The sequence below is a fragment of the Aspergillus terreus genome, genomic scaffold (genome assembly GCF_000149615.1).
Source record: "Aspergillus terreus NIH2624 scaffold_12 genomic scaffold, whole genome shotgun sequence".
Lineage (NCBI taxonomy): Eukaryota > Fungi > Ascomycota > Eurotiomycetes > Eurotiales > Aspergillaceae > Aspergillus > Aspergillus terreus.
In genome coordinates, this window is record NT_165935.1 from 120284 (window position 1) to 141682 (window position 21399).

General features: G+C 53.1%; 6 protein-coding genes across 6 annotated transcripts; 2 read left to right on the plus strand and 4 right to left on the minus strand.

The window, feature by feature from the left end:
- Positions 1-46: 46 nt before the first annotated feature.
- Positions 47-486, minus strand: lcl2 (the record flags this gene model as incomplete). Its single annotated transcript, XM_001216629.1, has 2 exons — positions 47-240; positions 321-486. 2 exons carry the CDS (start codon positions 484-486, stop codon positions 47-49), a joined length of 360 nt encoding a protein of 119 aa, XP_001216629.1.
- A 273-nt stretch (positions 487-759) lies between these two features.
- Positions 760-1587, plus strand: ATEG_08009 (mitochondrial 54S ribosomal protein bL27m; the record flags this gene model as incomplete). Its single annotated transcript, XM_001216630.1, has 1 exon — positions 760-1587. One exon carries the CDS (start codon positions 760-762, stop codon positions 1585-1587), a length of 828 nt encoding a protein of 275 aa, XP_001216630.1.
- A 308-nt stretch (positions 1588-1895) lies between these two features.
- Positions 1896-8239, minus strand: ATEG_08010 (uncharacterized protein; the record flags this gene model as incomplete). The annotated part of the gene is made up of 4 exons (XM_001216631.1): positions 1896-6307; positions 6506-6526; positions 6576-6610; positions 6810-8239. The coding sequence occupies 4 exons, from the start codon at positions 8237-8239 to the stop codon at positions 1896-1898; spliced, it is 5898 nt and encodes a 1965-aa protein (XP_001216631.1).
- A 1558-nt stretch (positions 8240-9797) lies between these two features.
- ATEG_08011 (rRNA-binding endoribonuclease) lies at positions 9798-11141 on the minus strand (the record flags this gene model as incomplete). Its single annotated transcript, XM_001216632.1, has 2 exons — positions 9798-10313; positions 10380-11141. 2 exons carry the CDS (start codon positions 11139-11141, stop codon positions 9798-9800), a joined length of 1278 nt encoding a protein of 425 aa, XP_001216632.1.
- Positions 11142-14041: 2900 nt separating this feature from the next.
- Positions 14042-15046, plus strand: ATEG_08012 (uncharacterized protein; the record flags this gene model as incomplete). Its single annotated transcript, XM_001216633.1, has 4 exons — positions 14042-14239; positions 14296-14400; positions 14468-14841; positions 15043-15046. The coding sequence occupies 4 exons, from the start codon at positions 14042-14044 to the stop codon at positions 15044-15046; spliced, it is 681 nt and encodes a 226-aa protein (XP_001216633.1).
- Positions 15047-15738: 692 nt separating this feature from the next.
- On the minus strand, positions 15739-19165 carry ATEG_08013 (uncharacterized protein; the record flags this gene model as incomplete). Its single annotated transcript, XM_001216634.1, has 6 exons — positions 15739-17499; positions 17541-17559; positions 17760-18112; positions 18166-18807; positions 18854-18930; positions 19042-19165. 6 exons carry the CDS (start codon positions 19163-19165, stop codon positions 15739-15741), a joined length of 2976 nt encoding a protein of 991 aa, XP_001216634.1.
- Between the last annotated feature and the right edge of the window lie 2234 nt (positions 19166-21399).

Below are 21399 nucleotides of genomic sequence, written 5' to 3' on the forward strand. Positions count from 1 at the left end.
ATCCCACACTCCCCAATCACTTGGGGAAAAGCGAGCCAAGTACCAATCACAGAAGTCCCTTACGCGCCAGTTCGATCTTTCGCGACGCTTCACCTTGGCGGTATCCTCCCCGCGAAACGCAGACGGCGCTTCCTTCACCAAGCTCGACTTTCTCTTCGACATCGGGGTGTGGACAGGGGCAGTGATGCGGGAAATGAACACATGCAAGGGTTCCAGGACAGAGGTATTTGTCGCATTGCGCTGTATCGTGCAATAGTTGCAAAAGTCAGTCATGACCAAACAACGTATACTTCATGATCGGTAGGGTCGAAGATACTTACCAGAGTCCCACATGCTCTGGTAGCGTGCACTGTCACTAGGGACGTTCTGCGACCTTTGCTGCTGATGTCCACCGTTGCCAAACATATGCTCAAAGAACTGGAATTGGGCTTGGGCCACGGAGGCCAGCAGGAGCAATGCCCCGAGAGTTCGGATCCAGGAGATCATCTGTGATGAAATAATCTGCGCGCGTACTGGAACAGAGAGACTGCAGAATCGCAAAACCGCGATTATTAATATAGCTAGGCAGTATGCGGGTTGTCTGGAGAAGACGCGAAGATCTGGTGGTCGAGAGGGAGGTTATAGTCCTCGATGAAGCCAACTCGCTCCAACCCACGTGACCCGACCACGCCAAGCCCCCGAAAAAAGTTCCCTCAAGTCCGAACAAGCAACAAGACGAACCTCATCCTCGCCGCGGCACACGAACCTACCCGTCCAACAATGTTACAACCCAGACTCCTGGCGCCCTTCCGGGCGCTAGAACGGGCCATTGTGCCAACCCTACGCTCCACACAACCCATCGCCCGTCCGCTATCCTCCACGCCGTCGATAATCCCGCGCACTCTCTCCGCACGGACAACGCCCTTCTCGCACCCTCTCCTCCCTCTATCGCAGGTCCGACACGCCTCACACGCCTCCCAGGGTACCGCAAACCGACACTCGCGGGATCCCGCCGGTAAGCGGTTGGGCGCCAAACGTGCCGGCGGCGAATACGTCGTGCCGGGCTGCATCATCTTCCGGCAACGCGGGACGAAATGGTTCCCCGGCGAGAACTGCGCTATGGGCCGCGACCACACCATCTACGCCGCCGAGGCCGGCTACGTGCGATACTACCTCGACCCCGAGCGCCACCCGGATCGCAAGTACATCGGCGTCGTCTTCGAGAAGGACGGCAAGCTCCCCACGCCGCGCAATGCCCCAACCCGCCGCAAGCTGAACCACGTCGCGGTGCCTCGTACCCCGGAGGAACCTGAGACTGCGGCGCAATCGGATCTGGTTGCGGATGTGGAGAACGGTGTCACAGTCTCGAGTGTGGAGGCGGCTAACGCTGGAACCGGCGCCCAGCTGCGTCCGGGATACATGTACCGTGAGGCGAACTGGCAGATTGGTCGCGCGGCGGAGAAGGCTGGCATCTCGGCCAAGTCGTACAACCGCAGGAACCGTTGGTTGGCGTGGAGAAAGAGACAGGCCCGTGCTGAGCGGGCTGCCCAGATGAAGAGTCTCAAGAACAAGAAGAAGGCGTCGAAGAAGGCCAAGGGTGGTCGCTAAATGTATTCTCTTGCATTATCATATCCCTTCATGTATTTTGATTGATGCACAATAACGGGCTTCAAGGTGTTTTTATTGTACTATAGCAAGATGTCTATTTCTACTACATCCATTCCTCTTTCGATCATCAACCATTTGAACATTGCTGTAGCATAACCAAACAGCGTTAAAAAAAATTGGAAACTAATAAGAGGAAGACATAAATCCAGGGGTATATTTCGTAATTTTGAAGGGCACGCCGTTTTCCAACTCATACAAAACCATGCCAATTGAACTCCAGAGCAGCAAGACGCGACAAACAACCATCACTAGTCAACCAGTTTGCCCAAAATTAAGCTCTGGCACACAAATTCATTGCCCACTATCCTGACATTGGGCCCGGATCCAAGATCACTGCTTCGAGAGGAGTCGGCCAACTCGCCTCTCTTCCGTTTCCGAGCATGATGGGCAGGCTGGGCTTTCTGAGAGCCGGGTCCCAGAAGACCAGAGATGGCAGAAGCTTTTTCGTCGTTATCCACGTAGATCCAGTCCCATCTTGCAGAGCCTGTTCTCGGTTGCTGTTCCAGAATGGCCCGCACGGTCTTGATATCAGAGACCCGCTCGACTCGTGCAGCCCCTAGGGCATAGGTTAAGAAAAGATAGGCTTTCCTTTTCTCCTCGTCGGCCTTGCTACGGCCCATGACAATCAGAACGGACTGTCCCTTCAGCAGGTTCGGGCGAGCGGCGATAGTGTCCGGTAGATGAGCCTTGTTGGCGGGGTATGGAGGGAGAATCCGGGACTTCGTCGCGCCATTGAGGTATGACGACTCGCCTGCTGGAAGCAGGTACATCTCCCAATCCACCACTCTGCCTTGGGCCACGCAGTCTTCTATCCAACGATCGGAGAGACAAGGTAGATTCAAGGCTAATGCCTGCATATATTTGGGCCGTCGGGAATGCCTGTCCGCAATTAAACAAGCAAAGCCCACATTTTCTGCACCGCCAGAGAGACGGAACTGGCCGTTGGATCCATTGTCTCCCAGAGCGGACGACTTAGTCGGAGTAGCCTGGGGCGCATTCGCCGGGAGGTCGAAAAGTTCGTTGAAGCCATCATGCAAGACGCGTCCATCATTGTCCTGGATCATCTGCACGATGCGTGACTTTGCACCATCATTTTCACCAAAAGAGACTGCAAACACCATTCCGGCAAATAATCCACTCGAGTAGCGGACACTGCGAGATAGCCGGGTGCTCGGAGATGCAGGTGTGGTGTTTCTGTCAGAAGGCGTTTGGACTCTACTTTCTGACTGGGTATTCTGGGTATTTGGAGCGTTAAACGTGTAGTCTCGGTCCTTCAGACGATTATACATGTTCGTGTCCATGTATATCTGAGAGATGGGAACCCTCACCACGCTCTCTGGTCCCACGATACCGCCATTAGGGAGGCTCTTGGGTTGCTTCGGGCCCAATACGAGTGTGGAATAGCCGTATACATCGGTCATTGGAGCCATTCCCATAGAGGCCCCCTTGGCAATATCTTCAGGACTGAGCCTGTCCTCAAAGCCTTTGATAATGTGCGTAACCTTTGGAACATTTGGCATATCCACCTTGACGGCGTCGCCGATCCGCAATTCCAATTTCTTCACAGAGTTAATGGACACTTCGACGGGGGCGCTATCCACAAATTTGACTAGGTAACGGGACGGCTGCGTGCCAAAAGGTTGCCCAAAGCATGTTGCAGGATAGTATGCTCGTTTCATTCCAGTCCATGGGGCCAGAACTTGGTTTGCTGCAATCTGGACCCCGTCATCGGGGACGGAGGCTGCTCGGACTGGCGTATAATCAGCAAGATAGCTTGTTGGCTCCTCTTGGATAGCAGAACCCTGGGGTTCTTCCGATTCACTATCAATTTGGCTGCTCCTGATAACCACTTCTACAATCGGTTTAACTGGTGATTGAACTGGTTTCAAGCGTGGCCTTCCTCGAGGTCTTTTCGGCTGAGTTGTCGGCTCGTGAGAACGTGGCCGAGAAAGGCGAGGCACATGTCGCTTATGAGAGCGTTTGAACTGTGGTGAGTCTTCCACATCCCATACAGATCGCCTTGGGTTAGAAAATCTCGATCGTTTCTCAAAAAGCGACTGAGATCTGACCGGCGTCTTGTCATTCTGAGGCTGCGTCACCTGTAGCTGTTCATGGTCCGGCAGCGGAGGTAGATGAGAAGTTGAACGAGGCGTGACGGGCAATACTGGATCAGATGCAGAGACGTTCGGTCCATCGTTTCTGCGACGCCGTTTCCTTGGGGGAATCGGGGACATTGCAACTGCGGAATTAAACTCGCGGTCCTCGGCAGATAGAATATTGAAGTCCAGATCGAACAGACCATGTCCGACTTGGGGAGAAGCATCTGCTGCGATCTCGGTCAAGGCCCTGCGCTGACGTCCACTGGGGCTGGAAAGGATCTTCGAATTCAATATGCGCTTCATGGGCGAGGAATTGTGAGACACCATCGGCTGGTGCTGGTGTACCCGCCCATCATGAGGGGCATAAGGGGGCAGGTCATCGTCCTCTTGGTCCATGTCTTCTTCATTCAGGTCGTTACCCCATTCAGGATTGTGAAATCGATTCGGGCTTGTCTCTGGGATACTAGTTCCAGGGACTTCCTCTCCAGAGCTTGTTGTATGACGACGAACTGGAGTCTCAGCGACACGCGAGGGCATTGAAGAAGATTTTTCCTTGCCATCGAGTTTCGAAGACTTTTCGTCGGATGCCGTAAGTCTTTGGACGGCAGGATTGCTAGAGAAAGTAACGCTACCCTCCCGAGCGCGTTGGGTTTCAGGGAGATCCTGAAAGGAGCCATGCGAGCTAGCGGATTCAGACCTAGGTCGCATCACCCTGTCTTCATCCTGCAGCTGAAACGAGACACGGCTTCGGTGAGACGTTGATGGAGGGGTAGATCGTAAACGTAATTGTTTCGCCGGTGATGGTGACTCTGGCAGAGCTGTGGCAGACGGATCTCCTTGATCCTCGGCGATGGGAGTTTGATCACGGTCCCATGTCTCGACATTGTCCTCGTGCTCATTCTTATTTTGACTGGGAGACAGCTGAGAGTCTTTTACCACCAATATCTGTGAAGACATTGCGATCTCTTCAATTTCCACCCGGTCAGAGCCCTGCACCTGAGACCGAGGGTCGACGGAGGCAGAAAGAACTTGCGACAGGCGTCCATGAGCATCAGCTGCGGCGGCAACAGGCGTTGCTGACTGTTCGTCACAGTTTTCCTTGTCTTCTTCCGCAGATACGTTGAGCTCTTGAGACCGTGAAACGGGCTGGTAGGTCTCTTCTTCCTGTTCCGTCTCTTCTTCACTCGTTGTTCCAGGAAGAAGAGCTACTGGGCCTTGCTGTTCATCTCCACGTGTAGCACCAGCTCCATCGGCCCAATCTCGCCTCTCCATCCGTTTTGGCGACGAGGTTGCCTCTGAGTGACGGCTACGGCGACTTTCGGGTCGCGCAGGAGCAGAAATTGCGGCAAACTGTGCTGCAGCCTCTTCATTGATCATTCTTTGGCGTCTCACGCGCTCCACAAAGCTGGGTTCCTTTTCGAACTCGCCATCACTTTGGTCTTCCGAGTAGATGTTCTCCGCAGAACGGGTCATCCTCTCCCGCAGAATTTTATCCCGTTGTGCTTGTGACTCCTTCATGGTTATGTAATTTAGATGTGGCTCCGACGAGTCCTGCGGGAAGGTTGCCGCAAGTTTGTTCAGCGGGGAAGACATTGCCGTGGCAAGAGGTTGGCCTTGAATAGGCAGGTTTGGAGAAGGCCTGTCAGACAAGGGATCGACGTTGTGCCCGTGGACGAGCGGTGAAGATGGAGCTTGTGTCGCTTTGAAGACTTGGCTTAGAGCCATGATACCGCTGGAATCGACATCGGTCGCCAACGGGTTCCGGGAAACCGTCGAAGGGGTCTTCACTGCGATGCTATCGATATTTGTGTGCTTCACCGCAGTTGCTGGAGTCTTTGATACAAAACGCTGCGACTCGGGGAAAAGGTTTGGCTGGTAGTGTAGGGGAGATGATTCTCCCAGTTTCTGACTACTCTGGTCTTCATTCTCGTTGTCCTCGGGGTTTACTGCATCGGTGTTCGCGTTGTCAAATCCAGCCAGCAAGTCAATGTGACCAGTATCGCCTTCATGAAGTGTTGCGAGGGTATCCTGCTGCCCCAGGTTACTCTCGAGACAGGAATTGGTTATCTCTTTGTTCTGTCGGATCAGATCGTCATAAACCGATTGAGAGATGACCTGGGTGTCCGAGGGGCCGGTTTCTCCAGAGCTCATTTTCCCGGACAAACGAAGTGCAGGAGTATTGTATGTCTTTGTTTGCTCAAAGTACCGGGGATTGACGTCGATCACACCGGTAGCATGCTGTTGTGGAGATTGAGGTCGGGAGGACGGTGGTTGATGGGTAGACAGAGTTTCGAGGGGATTTTCTTTCGCAATGGACGTCGACGGAAAATCACTCGATGATGGCTGTTGTTGGGGGTTGTCCTCGACGCTGTCAGAATAAAGATTGTCAATTATCCTAGAACCATCCAGGGAAGGCTGGGAGGGTGCAGATTCCTGGTAGAAATGTGGTGTGAGCTTGGTCGAAACGCAGACGAGGCTGATACTTACTAGTCCCAACGCGACGCGTTGCAGGTGGGCAATGTCAATGCTGTCTTCTTGAGTCTCCATGATTCTCTTCCACCCTACATCCCATATACAAGTAAGAAAGAAGGGTCTCTCGACCAGGCGTTTCTTTGATTGAGACTGCGGGCAAAATTGAGGTTACTGTGCGGTCATTCCTCCCCCAAAGGATCCTCATCGGATGAAACCAAGAACGCGAAACGCGTCATGCACGTGATTTACTAATATTACTGGATTCGGTTAGGCCACCAGACCCATACTACCATGTATGGAGTCATCATCTACTTGTAGTTCTTTCGGTAAGTTAGGTCGCTCAATGATGCTTCCAACCAAACAATAACATCGTTTTACGTGGTAGTGTAACTCTGAATTAGTGGGGTTGCATTCGTAGATGGCCAATAAGTCCATCACTCAGTAGGTAGAATAGTTGTACATAAGGTTACAGCGAGATAGCTTTTTGAATCCTTCTCATCTTCGTCACAAATACAGGAGCCAAGCCACGTACAACCAATAGAGTACATAAAAGTCAAGATATCCTATGCGCGAGTGCGATTCGGCACCCACCGCCTGATCGCCATCTCTCGGACCTTATAGTGACCCAGCAAGGCGCCGATGTCACTCTTGGAGACGTCGGGATTCGCGATGGTAGGAGGAGGGATCTCCACGTAACAGACCACTAGGGTCTTTCTCACCTGTGCCTGGACACGGTTCACGCAATGAAACCACCACCAGCTGCGAGCCTGTTTGCTGGCACAGTAGGCTATCCGCTCTTCAGTTTCAGACCAGTAAGGATGGTCATACGAGGGAATGATCACAACAGCAAATTCGGCATGCGAGAAAACGGGCCCACGATTGTAAAGCAGGTAGTCCACTCCGAATTTCACACCGGAGCGCACAACCCATCCAAGTGATCGAAAATGATGGTACACCACGTACGAAACTAGGAACGTATCGTCTGTTTTCAAATCGGCGGTCGCTCGAGGCGGGTAGGATGAGTGTTGACAAAAGAGTTGCAACAGAGAAGAGGACGAGAACGGACTATTTGTCTGGCGGTCATAGATTTGTAGCGCTCCAAGGCCATACACGAGGAAGAATGCCTCCTCATTGGACAGTTGAAGATGCTCTTCGTTCTTCAACGCCTGTTCCTGGGGAGGTCCCTGCTCGGTTACCGATGAGCCCGGCAAGAGTAGAGAAGTCGAATCAGAGGAGAACTCTTTAGCCTGTACGACTGGAGAGAACCGGACCGTCTTCCCATTGGGAGATTTCTTCCCTGGAGAGTCCGCCCCCTCGCTTTCGCCTTGCTGTTTTACCGAGCGCTGCGACTCAAGTTGTCGGGCCTCTCGAGCTTTCCTCAGAGAATACTTTTCTGTCGTAGGCGCCGCTCCGTTAGTGCCACCGACGCTTGGTAAGACGGAAGACGCGTTCACGGATGTGTCACCCGCCTCTCTCGCCGCGGCTTCTGCTTTGAGCCTCTCTTCGATGGCTAGCTTCTCCATCCTCGCTCTCTCTAGCTTGAGCTCGCGACGCTCAGATCTCCGCTGGCGTGTAACCTCTTCGCTGGTGAGACCGCCGAGCAGACCTCGCCTTTTCTTTTCCTGTTCCAGCCAGTTCGGTTCACTTCGACTCAAACTTCCCTTCCCAAAGAACCCCATCTCCCACAGTGCTCGGATCGCCTTCGCATCGGTGACATGGACCGAGGACGTATCCTGGTCAAAGTACGCGGGATAGATCTCTTGCGAAGGAGGCGAGATGAAATATGTCAGATATGACAGGAGCACACTGACTACGGAAAGCGGATTATGAGGAATGAGAGGAGGCAGAGGATAGACCGAGACAGGGAGTGGGAAGCGATGAATGTGTCTGTAATTGGGTCTTTGGGGACGTTGACGACGAGCCGGGGAGGGAGTATTCTTCGCAGGAGCGTCGGTGGCCGACACAGAAGCATCGGCCGCCTGCGGAGCAGGGCTAGGCACAGAGTCTGACTTTGAAGCCATACCTACTGAACCATAGCTGGCGCAATACGATGAAGGGCAGGAGGAAAAGTCTACGGCGGAGGGAAGAGTCAGCATGACACTCTTCATTACGAACAATGCAAACAGCGATGCAGTTGAGATATTCTCCTCAGATACCGTTGTAGTCAAATACACCCATCATCGACAACAGCAAGAAATCAAGGTGCCATTGCCTCGGCTTGGGTATAGTTTTCATCATCACCGGAGATCAACTGCAAGCACCGCTGCACCACTTAAGGTAAAGCGGCTGATGCTTACCAGAAATGTGGTTTCTGGAGTGGTGTGCTCAGAAACTGAGCCGAGATAGTTAGATACAGTTGCAGATTAGCGAGACAATTGGCATGTTTGAGCTCGAGGTTGGAGATTCATCATCATTATTCTCGATCCCAAGTCTCAAATCATCCTCGTCCACAGGAAAGTCGAGAGAAATGTTGCGGAAGACAAGAAAGAGAAAATTCACTCGCGCGGATAAATAGTGGGGAGCGGGCGGTGTGTCACGTGGCCTCTACTCTGCCGAAGAAAAAAAAACCTCATCGCGAATCCGGAGACGACCAGACCAGCCTCGCCAGTTCAGATCCAATACCAGACATTTTCAGTCGCTTCCGCCCTCAAAACCATCCAAGTAAGTTACTTCTATTATCTATTGGATAGCTGTACGGTTCTGACTCGATTGCCCCCAGAATGCATCTTATGGTATGTTGCGAAACTGCACGACTGTATCTTCCCAGCTCTAATCTCTCCGCACAGTACATCACTGGCCCCGACGGAAAGCGGGTTTGTAAGTTCATCTGATTCGGACTACATGGCTGGATTTTGCTAATCAATCTTGAACAGACACTCTGAAGAAGGTAATTTGAACCCGAAATGCGAATCCGAACTCAGACACTCATGAAAAATAGGTCCTCGATGGACAGGTCACCAAGAGCGCGCACCCCGCTCGCTTCTCTCCCGATGACAAGTACTCTCGGTATGTTCTTCTTGGTTCATGTGGCCAGTGGAATTTGGACGGGCCATTAGAAAGAATACCCAGCTGACCCTGGCTTTTCCGATAGTCACCGTGTCACCCTCAAGAAGCGGTTCGGTCTGCTCCTGACCCAGCAGCCCGGTATGGATATATCCCATCTCTAGAACCGAATGATGGGCGCAGATGATGCTGACGGTGTATCCATAGAGGAGAAGTCTGCTCCCCTCTAATGGGCGAAGCCACGGATAATTTGCACGGATAATTGAAGGGGTGTTCTGATGCTTTTCTGGCGCATGGTGTTATGACTGCGATTTCTAAATACCGAAGGCTTTCTTGATTGCCCTTTGCATATGGGGATAAAAAGTATTGCTCACGAACAATGACTGGTTAAAGTCCAAATGCAAGATCACATTCATCTATATATGTCCTTGTCAAAGCCTTTGTCCACTCTGGCCCATCACAAAAAACTATCGTCATAAATCCATCAATGGCATAACAAACAGAATCGTAAAACTTTTACCGAACTCCGACCCGGGATCTAATGCAAGCAGCAAAACGAAATAAGGTAAAAGATATCTACCGCTTTCTCGAGTTCACGTTCCTGCCAGCGCCGACTTTGATGCGCCCACCGTTCCGGTTTCTTTCGCCAGTCAAAATACTCGGCAGGTAATCTTCATCCATGAGATCACGCTCCTTGCGCTGTCTCCGGTTCTCCTCAGTGACAGCTCGAGTGTACTCCTTCTGATCTTCGGCGAAGATGAGCTCCGTACCCCAGCCCTTCTGGCCACCGCCGCCTTTCCACTTTCCGTTCGCGCTGCCGTGGACCGGCTTGGGGACACTAAACCGGTTGCCGCGGTTGTTCCATTGCATGTTTTTCTTCAGGTGCATCGTAAACTGACCGTTGGCGGTGGTCGTGCAGGAGACACGGGTAAGGGTGTCTTTTCCGCAACGCGGGCAGAACTGCTTGGTCATGTCCTTGGTGGTGAAGAAACAGGCATGGCAACGCTTGATGAAGGATTTGAGGTGGCGGATTCTTTGGAGAGTAGACGTCGAAAGCAGATTCAGGTTCATCTGCAGGAGGACATTTTGACACTGTTCAATGAGCCATCAGCCCCAGGTCCATCAATCCTACACACACGCAAAAGAAAAAAAACCTACCGCAAAATCCGTAGTCATCGTGGCAACTTGCATGACCTTGGGCTCCGGGGATGCATCCGCCGAAATATTATCATCGCGGACCTGCCGCTTCTTCAGATTGGAAGGTGTGATCCACTCTCCATCGGAGTCAGACGCAGCACCGTCCTCTTCCTTGTCCTCATCGTTGGTTTCGGGCTCCGCTTCAGCGGGGGCAGAGGCCTCCTGCGATTCCTGAGACTCCTGCGGTTCTTCCTTGGTTTCCGTCTCCAGGGTTGCGTTCTTCAGGTCTTCTGCAACGATGTCCACATCCGCATTGCTAGACTTCTCTTCGTCCTTGACCTCGGTGGTGGTCTCCGGTTTCGATTCCTCCGCCTTGGGTTCCTCCGTCTTCGCCGGTGGCTTGCCATTCACCTGTTTCTGACCCGGCACACTTCGCAGACGCCAGTCGCCACCGTTGCGCTCGCACTCAACCTCATAGGCAAGTGCCAGCACCTCCAGATCAGTGTAACTCAGTACGGCGCGATCACCGGTCTTGCGCGCGAACTCGCTCAGGATAGCGACGCTCTTGGGCGACGGAGTCCGCTGCTTGAGGAAGGGCAGATACATCGTTTCGACACGAGCACGCGCATCGGGATCGCGGATTTCCCGGACGACGGAAGGGGTGATGAGGAGTTCTTCGCATTGTGCGAGCAGGGTGGACAATGGCGGGGTATTCTTCAGGATGGGACCGGCATCCAGCACGATGGTATGAACCGGCTTGGGCCGGGTCGTCGACTCCGCCATAGTCGATAGTTATTTATAGGTCCTTCTGGAAAGAGACGGTTGGACTCCGAGAACCGTAAGGGCTTTCCAAGGGCGTTGTGGTGGGGGATGAAAACGAGGGTGTGCTCGTGCGGCACGGAAATTCCTTTGGATTTTTTGTTGGTCCGTGCGGGTCTTATCTTAGCGTCGTCGGGTTATCGCAGCACAACATCCTCCACGATACATCACTTCCTCCTCAACGCCAGTTGCGCAGTCATATCGACAGTGTTGTCCGTGTCTCGCTATGCGATCCTTGTCTGGAGACAAGGATGCACCTGGTATGCAGGTGGACGCCAAAAATACTCTACAGATCATTCCGAGACAGCCCCTCTATCTGAGTGTCCAGGAGTCGGACACCATATATATTGACGAGTCCACCACGCAATGACAAATTAGCCACAATGAACAAGGACCTCGTGATCGATCAATCACCTAGCAACTATATCATTGATTCTTCAACTACAACGAATGGCAGATTGATACCCGTCTTTATGACACCGGAGAAGCAAACGACGGACAAGACCATGGATCGGCGATCAGGTGGTGTCTCGCCGTGGTATAGTTGCTAGGCTTCCCATCTCGTTGCCTTGTACGGAGGCTGTGAACGCATACATCAGGGACACGATGGCCGAGACCTAGATGGATCCCTGGCGATTATAATCTTGACCACCTGAACGGACGACCCGATGATTATATGATGACTGCATATATCAGCCAGTAATAAGTGAGCCAGGCTGTCCTATCAGACCACTTTATTTGTTTGTTCCTGGATGGTCTGAAGAGGTACTTAGTACCCTTGTCCAAATCATACCATCAAGACAAGCAGACCTCGATCTATCGAGAGGATGACAAACCCAGGAGACCATTTTGGCCAGACAGACACACAAGACAGACAATCCCATGTATGACACCACGGACTCAATTCCAGGGGAAGCCCGCCCATTCGGATCTACTCCGTAGATAAAGAATGAACGATCGCACCAGCCAGCTAACGAACATGTGAACAAGAGTCATCAAACCAATGATCAGCAATAACGCCCCAATTAATCTAGGCGTGACACCGCCTATCTCCGGTTGGGCACTGAGCGTGATTCTGGGGTCGATCGGGGTCGAACGGTCTGTCAAACCTGCATCAGCACCAACATTGGCGCACTCTCGCCAATAAAATATACTACGCGATTCCACCGAATTTGCACTATGACCCTTGTGGCGTCCCCAAAGACCAACTGACCAAAATCAGCAAGTGTGCCCAAGTATCGCTGCGACAAAGAAAGGAGCACATAGCATTATATCACAGCGTTTCACCTCGATCAAGAACCTCAGAGCCTAGCGGTCGATAATTGAGCAGATAAACTCATTATAGAGACAATTATTGCTTATTCCAGAACATATCTCCGGCAACGTCACCGAGTGTCGCGGCGAGAACGGCAAATGTGATGCATCGAGTTTCCCGTACCGGGGGCGTTTCGGCGGCAGAGAGATTCGCACAGCGCAGCGCCATAGTCGCGCGACTGGCTGCATTAGAGTTGGAACTGACATCCCGTCTGTATAGTACTTCTGAATTTTCATCACGGCCCCCCCTGCATGTCCGTTATTCAATGTGGCTCAGATCAAGCGAGTCCCGACGGCAATCGTCACACGCCAGATCCCTGTAAGAACCTGCGAAACTTGACATATCCCATCGTCCCGACTCATCCAGCCAGGATTCCAGGTCAAGGCTGGTCATCTCCCTCGGTAAAGGGAGAATGAAACCAAAGGGTAGGCCGCCCTTCCGCGAGAAGGGGAAACAAAGGATACACCTTGGGTCCTGTTCCGACATCCCTTGCTCTTACACCTCCCTGAAACCTTGATCGTGAAGCTTCTATGATACCCATGTCGTGGAACCACGAAATCCCTTTCTAGGGCCGCAGGGAATCACGTCAAACAGGAGAATAGGAATCTTGGCGGTTCTATCAGCTCGGTCTGTCTGTAGCTCGGGAACGCCCTGACCGCATGCCCCTAGCTGCAGGGAGTCACGCAGCTCAAGGGCAAGGAGCATAAGGGGAAAAAAAACTTTCCTTGGTCGCCACGATCTACCTGTACGATGACGGTCCGCCTTGACCACCCAGGCGAGGAGGGGTGCATCTACGTCCGGGTCGCAACGGCATTTGTCAAAAGGCCTACATGGCTGCCCATGCTTGCGATGTACAATCCGTATGCACATAGCCAACCATGCACGTCTGCATGGACCAAAGGACTGGACTTTTGGATATGTCTCCGATCCGTTGCTTCCTCCACTCTCATCTGCTCGGTGGATCGATCGGACGGCTCTCTCCGGTCTACATGGATGTCGATCACGCCTGGACCTCGCCATCAACACGAACTCTGTTCAGCCGGGCTGGTAGACAGCCGGGGTAGAAAATAAGATTGCAGTGCTTTGTTTTATTACTATTATTTTGCTTTGCGAAATTCCCCAACGAGATCCAGGGTTGCATCCAGTGATCCTGATATTGTGCCAGTGGCATCTCCCTTGCTTGCTTTTCTTCGTACTTTTCTCTCCTTGACGCTCCATTAACCTACATTAGTGCCTGTCTTATTATCGGCCCGCAATTCCCGGAGAAGCAATGAGACATCGTCGCAGATCCTGATGCTCTATTCTCATCCTTCCGCCGGACTGACCGTTTCTGGGGCTCGAGGAGAGAAAAGGTTTATAATCTAGTGGCTCCTCGATCCACAGGTTCTCTTGGCTCCTGTCCTACTATTGCTGTCATTTGAACTACCAGTGACGGCCTCCCAGACATGATCACGTTGTTCTGATATCTCCCACATAAAGTCCAAAGACCCTAGGAGATCCCTAGGACAGCGTCTTTCATCAGACAATCAGACAAAGACGGAATTGAACAATGGCTGACGTGCTCCACATTCTCCTCCCACGGGAGGAGACAGGACAGTCATACTTCTCCCACGGAGGTAAACGGGGTCTGTCCATCAGCGTTGTCTTCACCAGCCTGGCAACGATCTTTGTTACTGCCCGCATCTACACACGCACTCGGTTGATGAAACGCATGGAGCCGAATGACTGGATGATCCTGATTGCCCTGGTAAGCGTCTTTAGCCGGACGCACGCTGCCCCATCCCGATAACTAACCCTCTATAGACCTTCTCGTACGTCTTCATGGGCTTCTTCATCGTCGAATCCCTGAATGGCATGGGCATGCACGGCGCCGACATTCCACCGCCAGTCATGCTGAAGCAGATGAAGGTGAGTTGGCGCCGCACACCCGAAGACCTCAACCCCATCAAGCACTGCTGACAGCCACCGCTCGCAGGCATTCTGGCTTACCATTCCGTTCTACAACGCGGCCCTGCTCTGCGCAAAGGCCTCCATCCTTATGCAGTACTTCCGCGTGTTCCCCACGAAGCGTATGCGCGTCGTGTGCTGGGTGCTGATCGGCGTGCTGGCCACCTACGGGTCCTGGGCCGTCCTGAGCGCCTTTCTCAACTGCATCCCCGTCGCCAAGTTCTGGAACCCCACGCTCCCGGGCTACTGTATCAACCAGAAGGGGCTGTGGTTCTCGAACGCATCCATGCATATCTTCACCGACCTCGCCATTCTGATCATCCCCATCCCGGCCCTGCACGCCCTCGAGCTGCCCAAGCGGCAGAAGATCGCCCTGATCTCGATATTCGCGCTCGGCGGATTGTAAGTTGACCCGTAGCCATGTTGCTGGGAAAGGGAGCAGGAATTCTGACTGGATGCAGCGTCTGCGTCACGAGCATCTGTCGGTTAGTGGCGCTGAAGAAAATCTCCGACTCCACCGACCCTACCTGTACGTCCCCCCGCCCCCACAAACATACATGCATGCATGAGTCAATGCGAAGAACCATAACTGACGATATGTAGTTGACAACGTCGACGCAGCCTCCTGGTCCGCCATCGAATGCAACACGGGCATCATCTGCGCCTGTCTGCCGACGCTGCGGCCGCTCGTTTCCCGCGTGATACCTCACTTGCTCTCGACGCTCAGCGCCAGCGGCCGCACCGCCTATGGAAATGCGCCCTTGTCCCGTGGTCAGGCCCCGACGTACTGGAACGGCACTGGAACCGTCTCGACGACCGTCACGGCCATGGATGACGTGGAGTATGGCCATGGCGAAGCGGACAAGGTCCTGACCCTGGTCCCGGGGACGGACGTCAACGGCAGGGAAAAGCTGATGGTGAGGGAGAGTAGGACGGCACACGTGACGGAAAGCAAGGAGGCAGCGATGGGGTCAGAGAACAGGGGAGGGTCGTCTTCGTCATGATTCTCCTTCGCGATCCATTTGGACACTTGTCGGGCTTATTATCAGCCACGTCTTGATATTCCCTTCTTTAATGCTGCGACGTGCTGCGTTGCTTTTCATCTTTATTTGTTATATATATGTATATTCGAGCAGTTCAGTGATACCAACATGCAAGAGTCGACGAGATCTCTAATGATGCAATCATAGCCAGAATAGTGTATTAACTAAAAAGCAAGAAGAACAGATCGTTCCGTGAAATATGCTCGCGTGAAATGAGAGTAAATATAAGGCCACCTAGAACCCGCACAGTGCAAACTTAAAAGTCGGCGAATTCCTTGTCGACCTCCTCGAAATGGTCAAAGAAGCCCTTGAACAGCTTCACACCCAAGCCTGGGTCAAGGCTTCCCGTCGTCGCACGGATACTGTGCATGCTCAACTGCGGAATACCGACATCAATTGCCCGCATACCAATGCGGGCGCTCGTCATTGGGCCAATGGTGCCACCGCTGCGAGAATCATTACGGATCTGGAAAACCTGCAGCGTCGCACCGCAAAGATCCGCAACGCGCTTGATGAAGCCGTAGCTCACGCTGTCGGTAGTCATGTGGCCGTTGGAATCGGCCGACACCGCCACGCCGACGTTCAGTCGCGGGGCGTGGTTCTCCAAGTAGACGTTCAGGAAGTTGGGGTTCACGGCGTGAATGACGTCGGACGAGACGAAGAAGCTGTTAGCGACCGTCTGCGAGAGGATGTTGGGACCGTAGTTGGAGGCGAATGCCTCCGTGATGCGCTCCATCACGCTGCTCATGAAGTTGGAGCGGGCGCCCTGCCGGAGCAGACTGCCAATCTCCTCGTCATCGAACATACCCACCATCTTAATGGAGCTGGTGGAGGTGCTATCCGGCGACGCCAGCAGCGCCTCCTGGGCAGCATAGCAGCACAGCTTATCGTCGATGCGGCCGGCAAAGATAAAATCCTTTTCCAGACCACCCAGCTGCGCGGGCTGACTATCATACAGCTCCAGCTCCCAGTTCAGAATAGTACTGTAATCCGTGACCCCAAGCTCCTTGGAGATCACCTTGACCAGCTTCTCGGGCTGCGTCGCCGCAAACGTACCGGGCTCGATCCCGTTATCCGCTGCGGCGGAGAGCCCCTGTTGCTGGAAAAGGTCTGAGTTGTCGATGCCGATGATTGGGACCATCTGCGTCTCCTGGTTGAAGGGGCCCTGCGACGGGGCGCCGAAATGGGGCGCCAGGGTCGGGATGCGGGCGATGGGCCAGCCCAGCTTGACCAGCTTGGACTCGACCTTGCCCGACGCCGGGTCACGGACCAGGACACGACCGCCAATGGAGAGATCGCGATCCCACCAGGTTTGACTCATCGCACCTGCATAGGGCGCCACGCCCAGCTGGGCGAAACCGGCTTTGGTGGGGACCTTAGACACGGGTTTCAGCTTTGCGGTGAGGGCGTCGATGTGACCCGCCACAATGGCCATGCCATTGCCGCTCTCGTAATCCTTTCCAATGGAGAACGAGATGATTGCGCTGCCATTTCGCGTGCAGTAGTATTTGCCCCCTCTTTGCAGCTTCGATGACCAGGACTCGCGTTCCGGAAGGCGCTTGTAGCCTTTGCTCTCGAGTCGCTTCGCAAAGCTATCGACTGCGTGGAAGATCGTCGGATTGGCGGTCATGAAATCGCAGTACGGTTGCGAATAGGCCTCTGGAGCGAAGGCGGTGGTGCTGGAAGCTGGGGATGACTCAATGGTGGCTGGGAGCGAGGGCGTTGACTCTGGACGTGGTTGATCCGCCGGGCGATAAGCCACGGGGACGCCGCTGAGCCCCATGATGCCGTATTTTTTGGCCATTTCGGGTCCAGTTACAAGGGATGTGAAGTTGTGAAGGGAGATGGAGAGACACAGGAAGACAGGGGGAGGACAATGGATGGAAGGGAGGAGGAAAAGGAAGAGGCGGGAGAGTTGGAGAAGGGGAATGCGGAGGCGTTCCTGATAAGGCAACCCGATTACTCCGATCCCCTCACTCCACACCACCACCATCCGACTTTCGACTATGACGACTAACTACACAGATACATGCATCTTAATCGCTCGACCCGACATACGCATTCCAGTCTACAATCCCTCCCGCGCACTGGTCAGAGATCGCCGGCCCAACAGTCGACACCACCTCCGATCCACCGCGCATGATGGAGATCCTCACGGGCCCAGTCTGTCCATTGAACGGGAAAGATCCATGGTTGACGCCCGGGGCTCCAGCATCAAGAACAGATGGAGGACTGTTTCCGATCTGGACATGCGTCTCGCTAGGCGCAGTCACAAACACGCTGACAAACACTCGGTCCTGCGATAACTCACACGGATCCATCTGCTTCTGACCCATGGCCGGGTTATTGCCCGTGGTTCCGTCAGAGCTCCCCGAATTCCCGGGGTTGAGTCGATACCAGTAGACGATTTTGTCGCGAGAAGACACCTGCGGGTTCATGGACACAGCGTTGACCCCGTTCCCATGGACCCTCGCAATATTCTGTCGGTACCCATCGATGTAGTGCGGCAACAATTCCCGCCAAGCATCGTGAGGATGATCGGAGACATACCGCGATGCGCCATCAGGCATACCAGAGCCATAGATGGGCCCGATGTAATGCGACTCGCCATAGTCGTTCCAGCTCAAAATCTAGAAAGCCGTCAGACTAACGAAACAACGATTGCAGGCACAACGATACATACCTGGACCAGCGGCGGCTGCAGCTCAATGACCTGCTTCCAACGGTAATGCCACAAGTCGTCGCCGCGCCAGAGCCAATTCTTGTTCCACTGCGGGAGATTGGTGTAGAACCACGGTGCCACCGGCATCATGTATGGTTTTCCCGCTAGGGCATCCATCCAGGCGACATCGCTTGCGGTGGATTTGTTCTCAGCCCCCACGGGCCAGGCATCCCAGCTGAATGCGCCGTCGATCGTATCCATGACGCTGTGGATCCCTTCCGGGCCCATGCTCGTCCAACAGGGGATGAACATGCATCCGGTGGCATTTTTGATATTTGGCCAGTCACCAGCGTTGCCGGCCCCCTCGAAGGTGGACACCAGCGGCTTACCATTGTAGTGGAACTGTGCTGTTCTGGTCTTATAAGTGTTGATGATCGAGATCACTCGGTCCGCGGGCCAGGGTCCTCCGGATCCATAGTCGAAGGAGATGAATAAAGAGAAATTTCCGAGCTTTTCGGCGACGTCGAATGCAGTTTGTAGAGCTCGATCGGTGTGGTGGTCTTGGGGCGCGATATTTAATGCAAAGCCGTCAATATGGGCTTTTTGCGCTTCGATGATATCGTACTCCCATTGTTCTGGGGTCATGTAGTACGCATTTCCGATCTGTATGATCAGCTGAGGCGCTCTGTGACGGGGTAGATATACTTACAATGAAGTGAGCAAAGACATTATGGAGATGGTCGGGCGCAGGGAAGCTGTTCTGCGATTGGGGAGCAACTGTGGAAGCTATTCAAGTCAGTGGAACAATTCTTTGTACATGCTGTATTGTTATTCAATCTACCGACTGGGGCTGGGAAGCATATGGAACGTCAAAGCATGGGGATAATGATAACTCACCGGTATACTGTGGCTGTGGTTGTGGTGCTAAGGGAGGTGGAGGATATTGCTGCTGCTCTTCTTGAGGATGTTCATGTTTCCCTTTTGTATGGATGTGGTTGAGGAAGCGGTCAAGATGTCTCATTTTGGCGTTCAGCCTATGACTTCCGGCTGTACCGACAGTGTATCAGAAAGATAATGAGAAGGAAGTTGACGACAGACTACCAGCTATATAAATAACCGTTCAAATAGCCAAACGGTGAGGCGTTGCCACGAATTGACCCAGATTGGGACTTGATAACTGATCTGTCATAAGGGGTGCTGTTGGATCGCAATGCTGACGACACTCCGCATGGACTATTGATGCTATGCTGCCGACATATATCTAGGTAGTTGCGTACTTGAGTATCCGGGCAGGCAGCGGTGTTCTTGAACAACGATCATGGTGCAAACGAGCCAAAGAAATCTTTTGTCGGCCCTTAGGCCTCTAGGTTGCCTCTTTGGGCCTAGCGCCTGCCTGTTCTGCTTCCCAGCCTAGATGAAAGCCATCCGTGGATGATAGTATGGGAGCTATTTCATGGCCGACTGGTATCATGAAGGATTGACACATGCAGGTAGAGTCGGATTTGCAGAAGGTAATAGCAACGGGTTTACTGCAGCTAATGGCCGATGACTCGGCTTCGTCGGTGGAGGAAAAGAGCACATGCTGCTGGAGACGCCAAGACAGAGGACCAGTGGGATTGGCCGCGATGAATGGAAGATTACGGAATGTTGCCGTAGGTGCGAGGGACAGAATCTATTGTACCTGAGGTCCTCGTCGATGTTCGAGCAAGTATACAGTACTTACCCTCACTAGCACCCAGGTACGATAATATAGCAATCGACGGACAACTCCAAGACTACATGATGCAAATGCATTGCATGTGAAACAATAGTCAATGTACCTTAGGACGAGTGGTAAAAGTCGGTCAAGTTCTGCAGGGGATTTTCCGGGCCGGGTTTCGCCCTATTGATTCCGTTCATCGGCAACCGAGACTCCGCCGAGCTGGAAGGGCCCTGGGTAGGATCCCGTATGCCGAGCGAGAAGAGAGTTAGGTGCGGGGCCAGAAAAGAGCGCAGTAAGGGGACAACCTCCATCTAGCGAGACTTTCACTGGTTTTAGTGCGTGATGGTGTTTGATCGGCGAGGACGCATTACGACACCAACATCCGAAAACGGCAAGGTGGGATCAGATAAGATCAGACGATGGCGGGATGTTGGGAATATCCAACCTCCGCGGATTTCGCTTCCCCTTTGGAGGTTAGTGTTGGACAGGGTTGAACAAGAGAGATCAGAGATTTCACTGCCGCTTGTGCTCATTGGTCCTGGGGCAGTTCCTATTTCTAATCGTCACCGTTGAACCCAGCCTTATTACCCATGTGGTATAGGGTACCCTAGACCCGGGTAGTTTCTGTCTTTTCTGCCCCCCTCTCCTGCAAGAGATGACTCACGCCACTCAAAATAATGGCTGAGAGAGCGAAGTCAATGCGAACACTAATAGAAATTCCGAGCTCTGAAAGTATCAATTCTCAGTTACCTCCCGTGGGTATCCTCGTTAACTCTCTTCTCGGAGCAGCACCAGCTGGACGAATAGTGGCGGCCATCGCGGATGAGAAATTCTTCCCCACCACCTTTCCACTCGCACAATTGCCTCGTTCCACGGGTGGGAGGATGGATTGACTCGCTGTCTTGTAGTCATTATGGATGTCTATCATCATGATGCCGTCTGTTGGGGTTGATACGATCGAGAGTGACGCCTGTAATTGATTGCCGTACTAGGTAGTAGACAACTAATCAATACATACCTTACACCGATGGTTCAGAACCAGACCATCAATTGTACAGAGTAACTTCCTCTCAATAAAATATACTGATTGATAACCCCGCGAACCCATGGATCGTCGAATGAGACGGCCGAGCGAGAGGGACTCCACCGGACCCAGGGTTACTCCGAAATCGGGGGGGAAGAAAACCTGCGCACGATAATCTAATCTGATCCGATCACTTTTTACCAACGTGATTTCCCCTCTTCCTCTTTCTCTCTCCGTCTTCCTCTTCGTCCTCCGTTCCTCCTCGGCTGTCGTGTCTTCCTTCCAGCTCTCCTTCCCTCCCATCCCATCTCCCTTCAATTCCTCTCTACGTCTGAATCTGATATCTGTTCGGGAATACTTCTCTTCCCGACAGATCTCACGCTGTTCTGACCGCACCCAGCTGTTCTGTGGTTCGCCTGGCAGAAAGAGCCCTTCCGCTCTTCCGGCCCTAGCGACGAGGTGACACCACCGCACCCGAACCTGGAACTAGTCGTACCTGCTGGTCCGTTCTCTCCCACCCTTCATATCT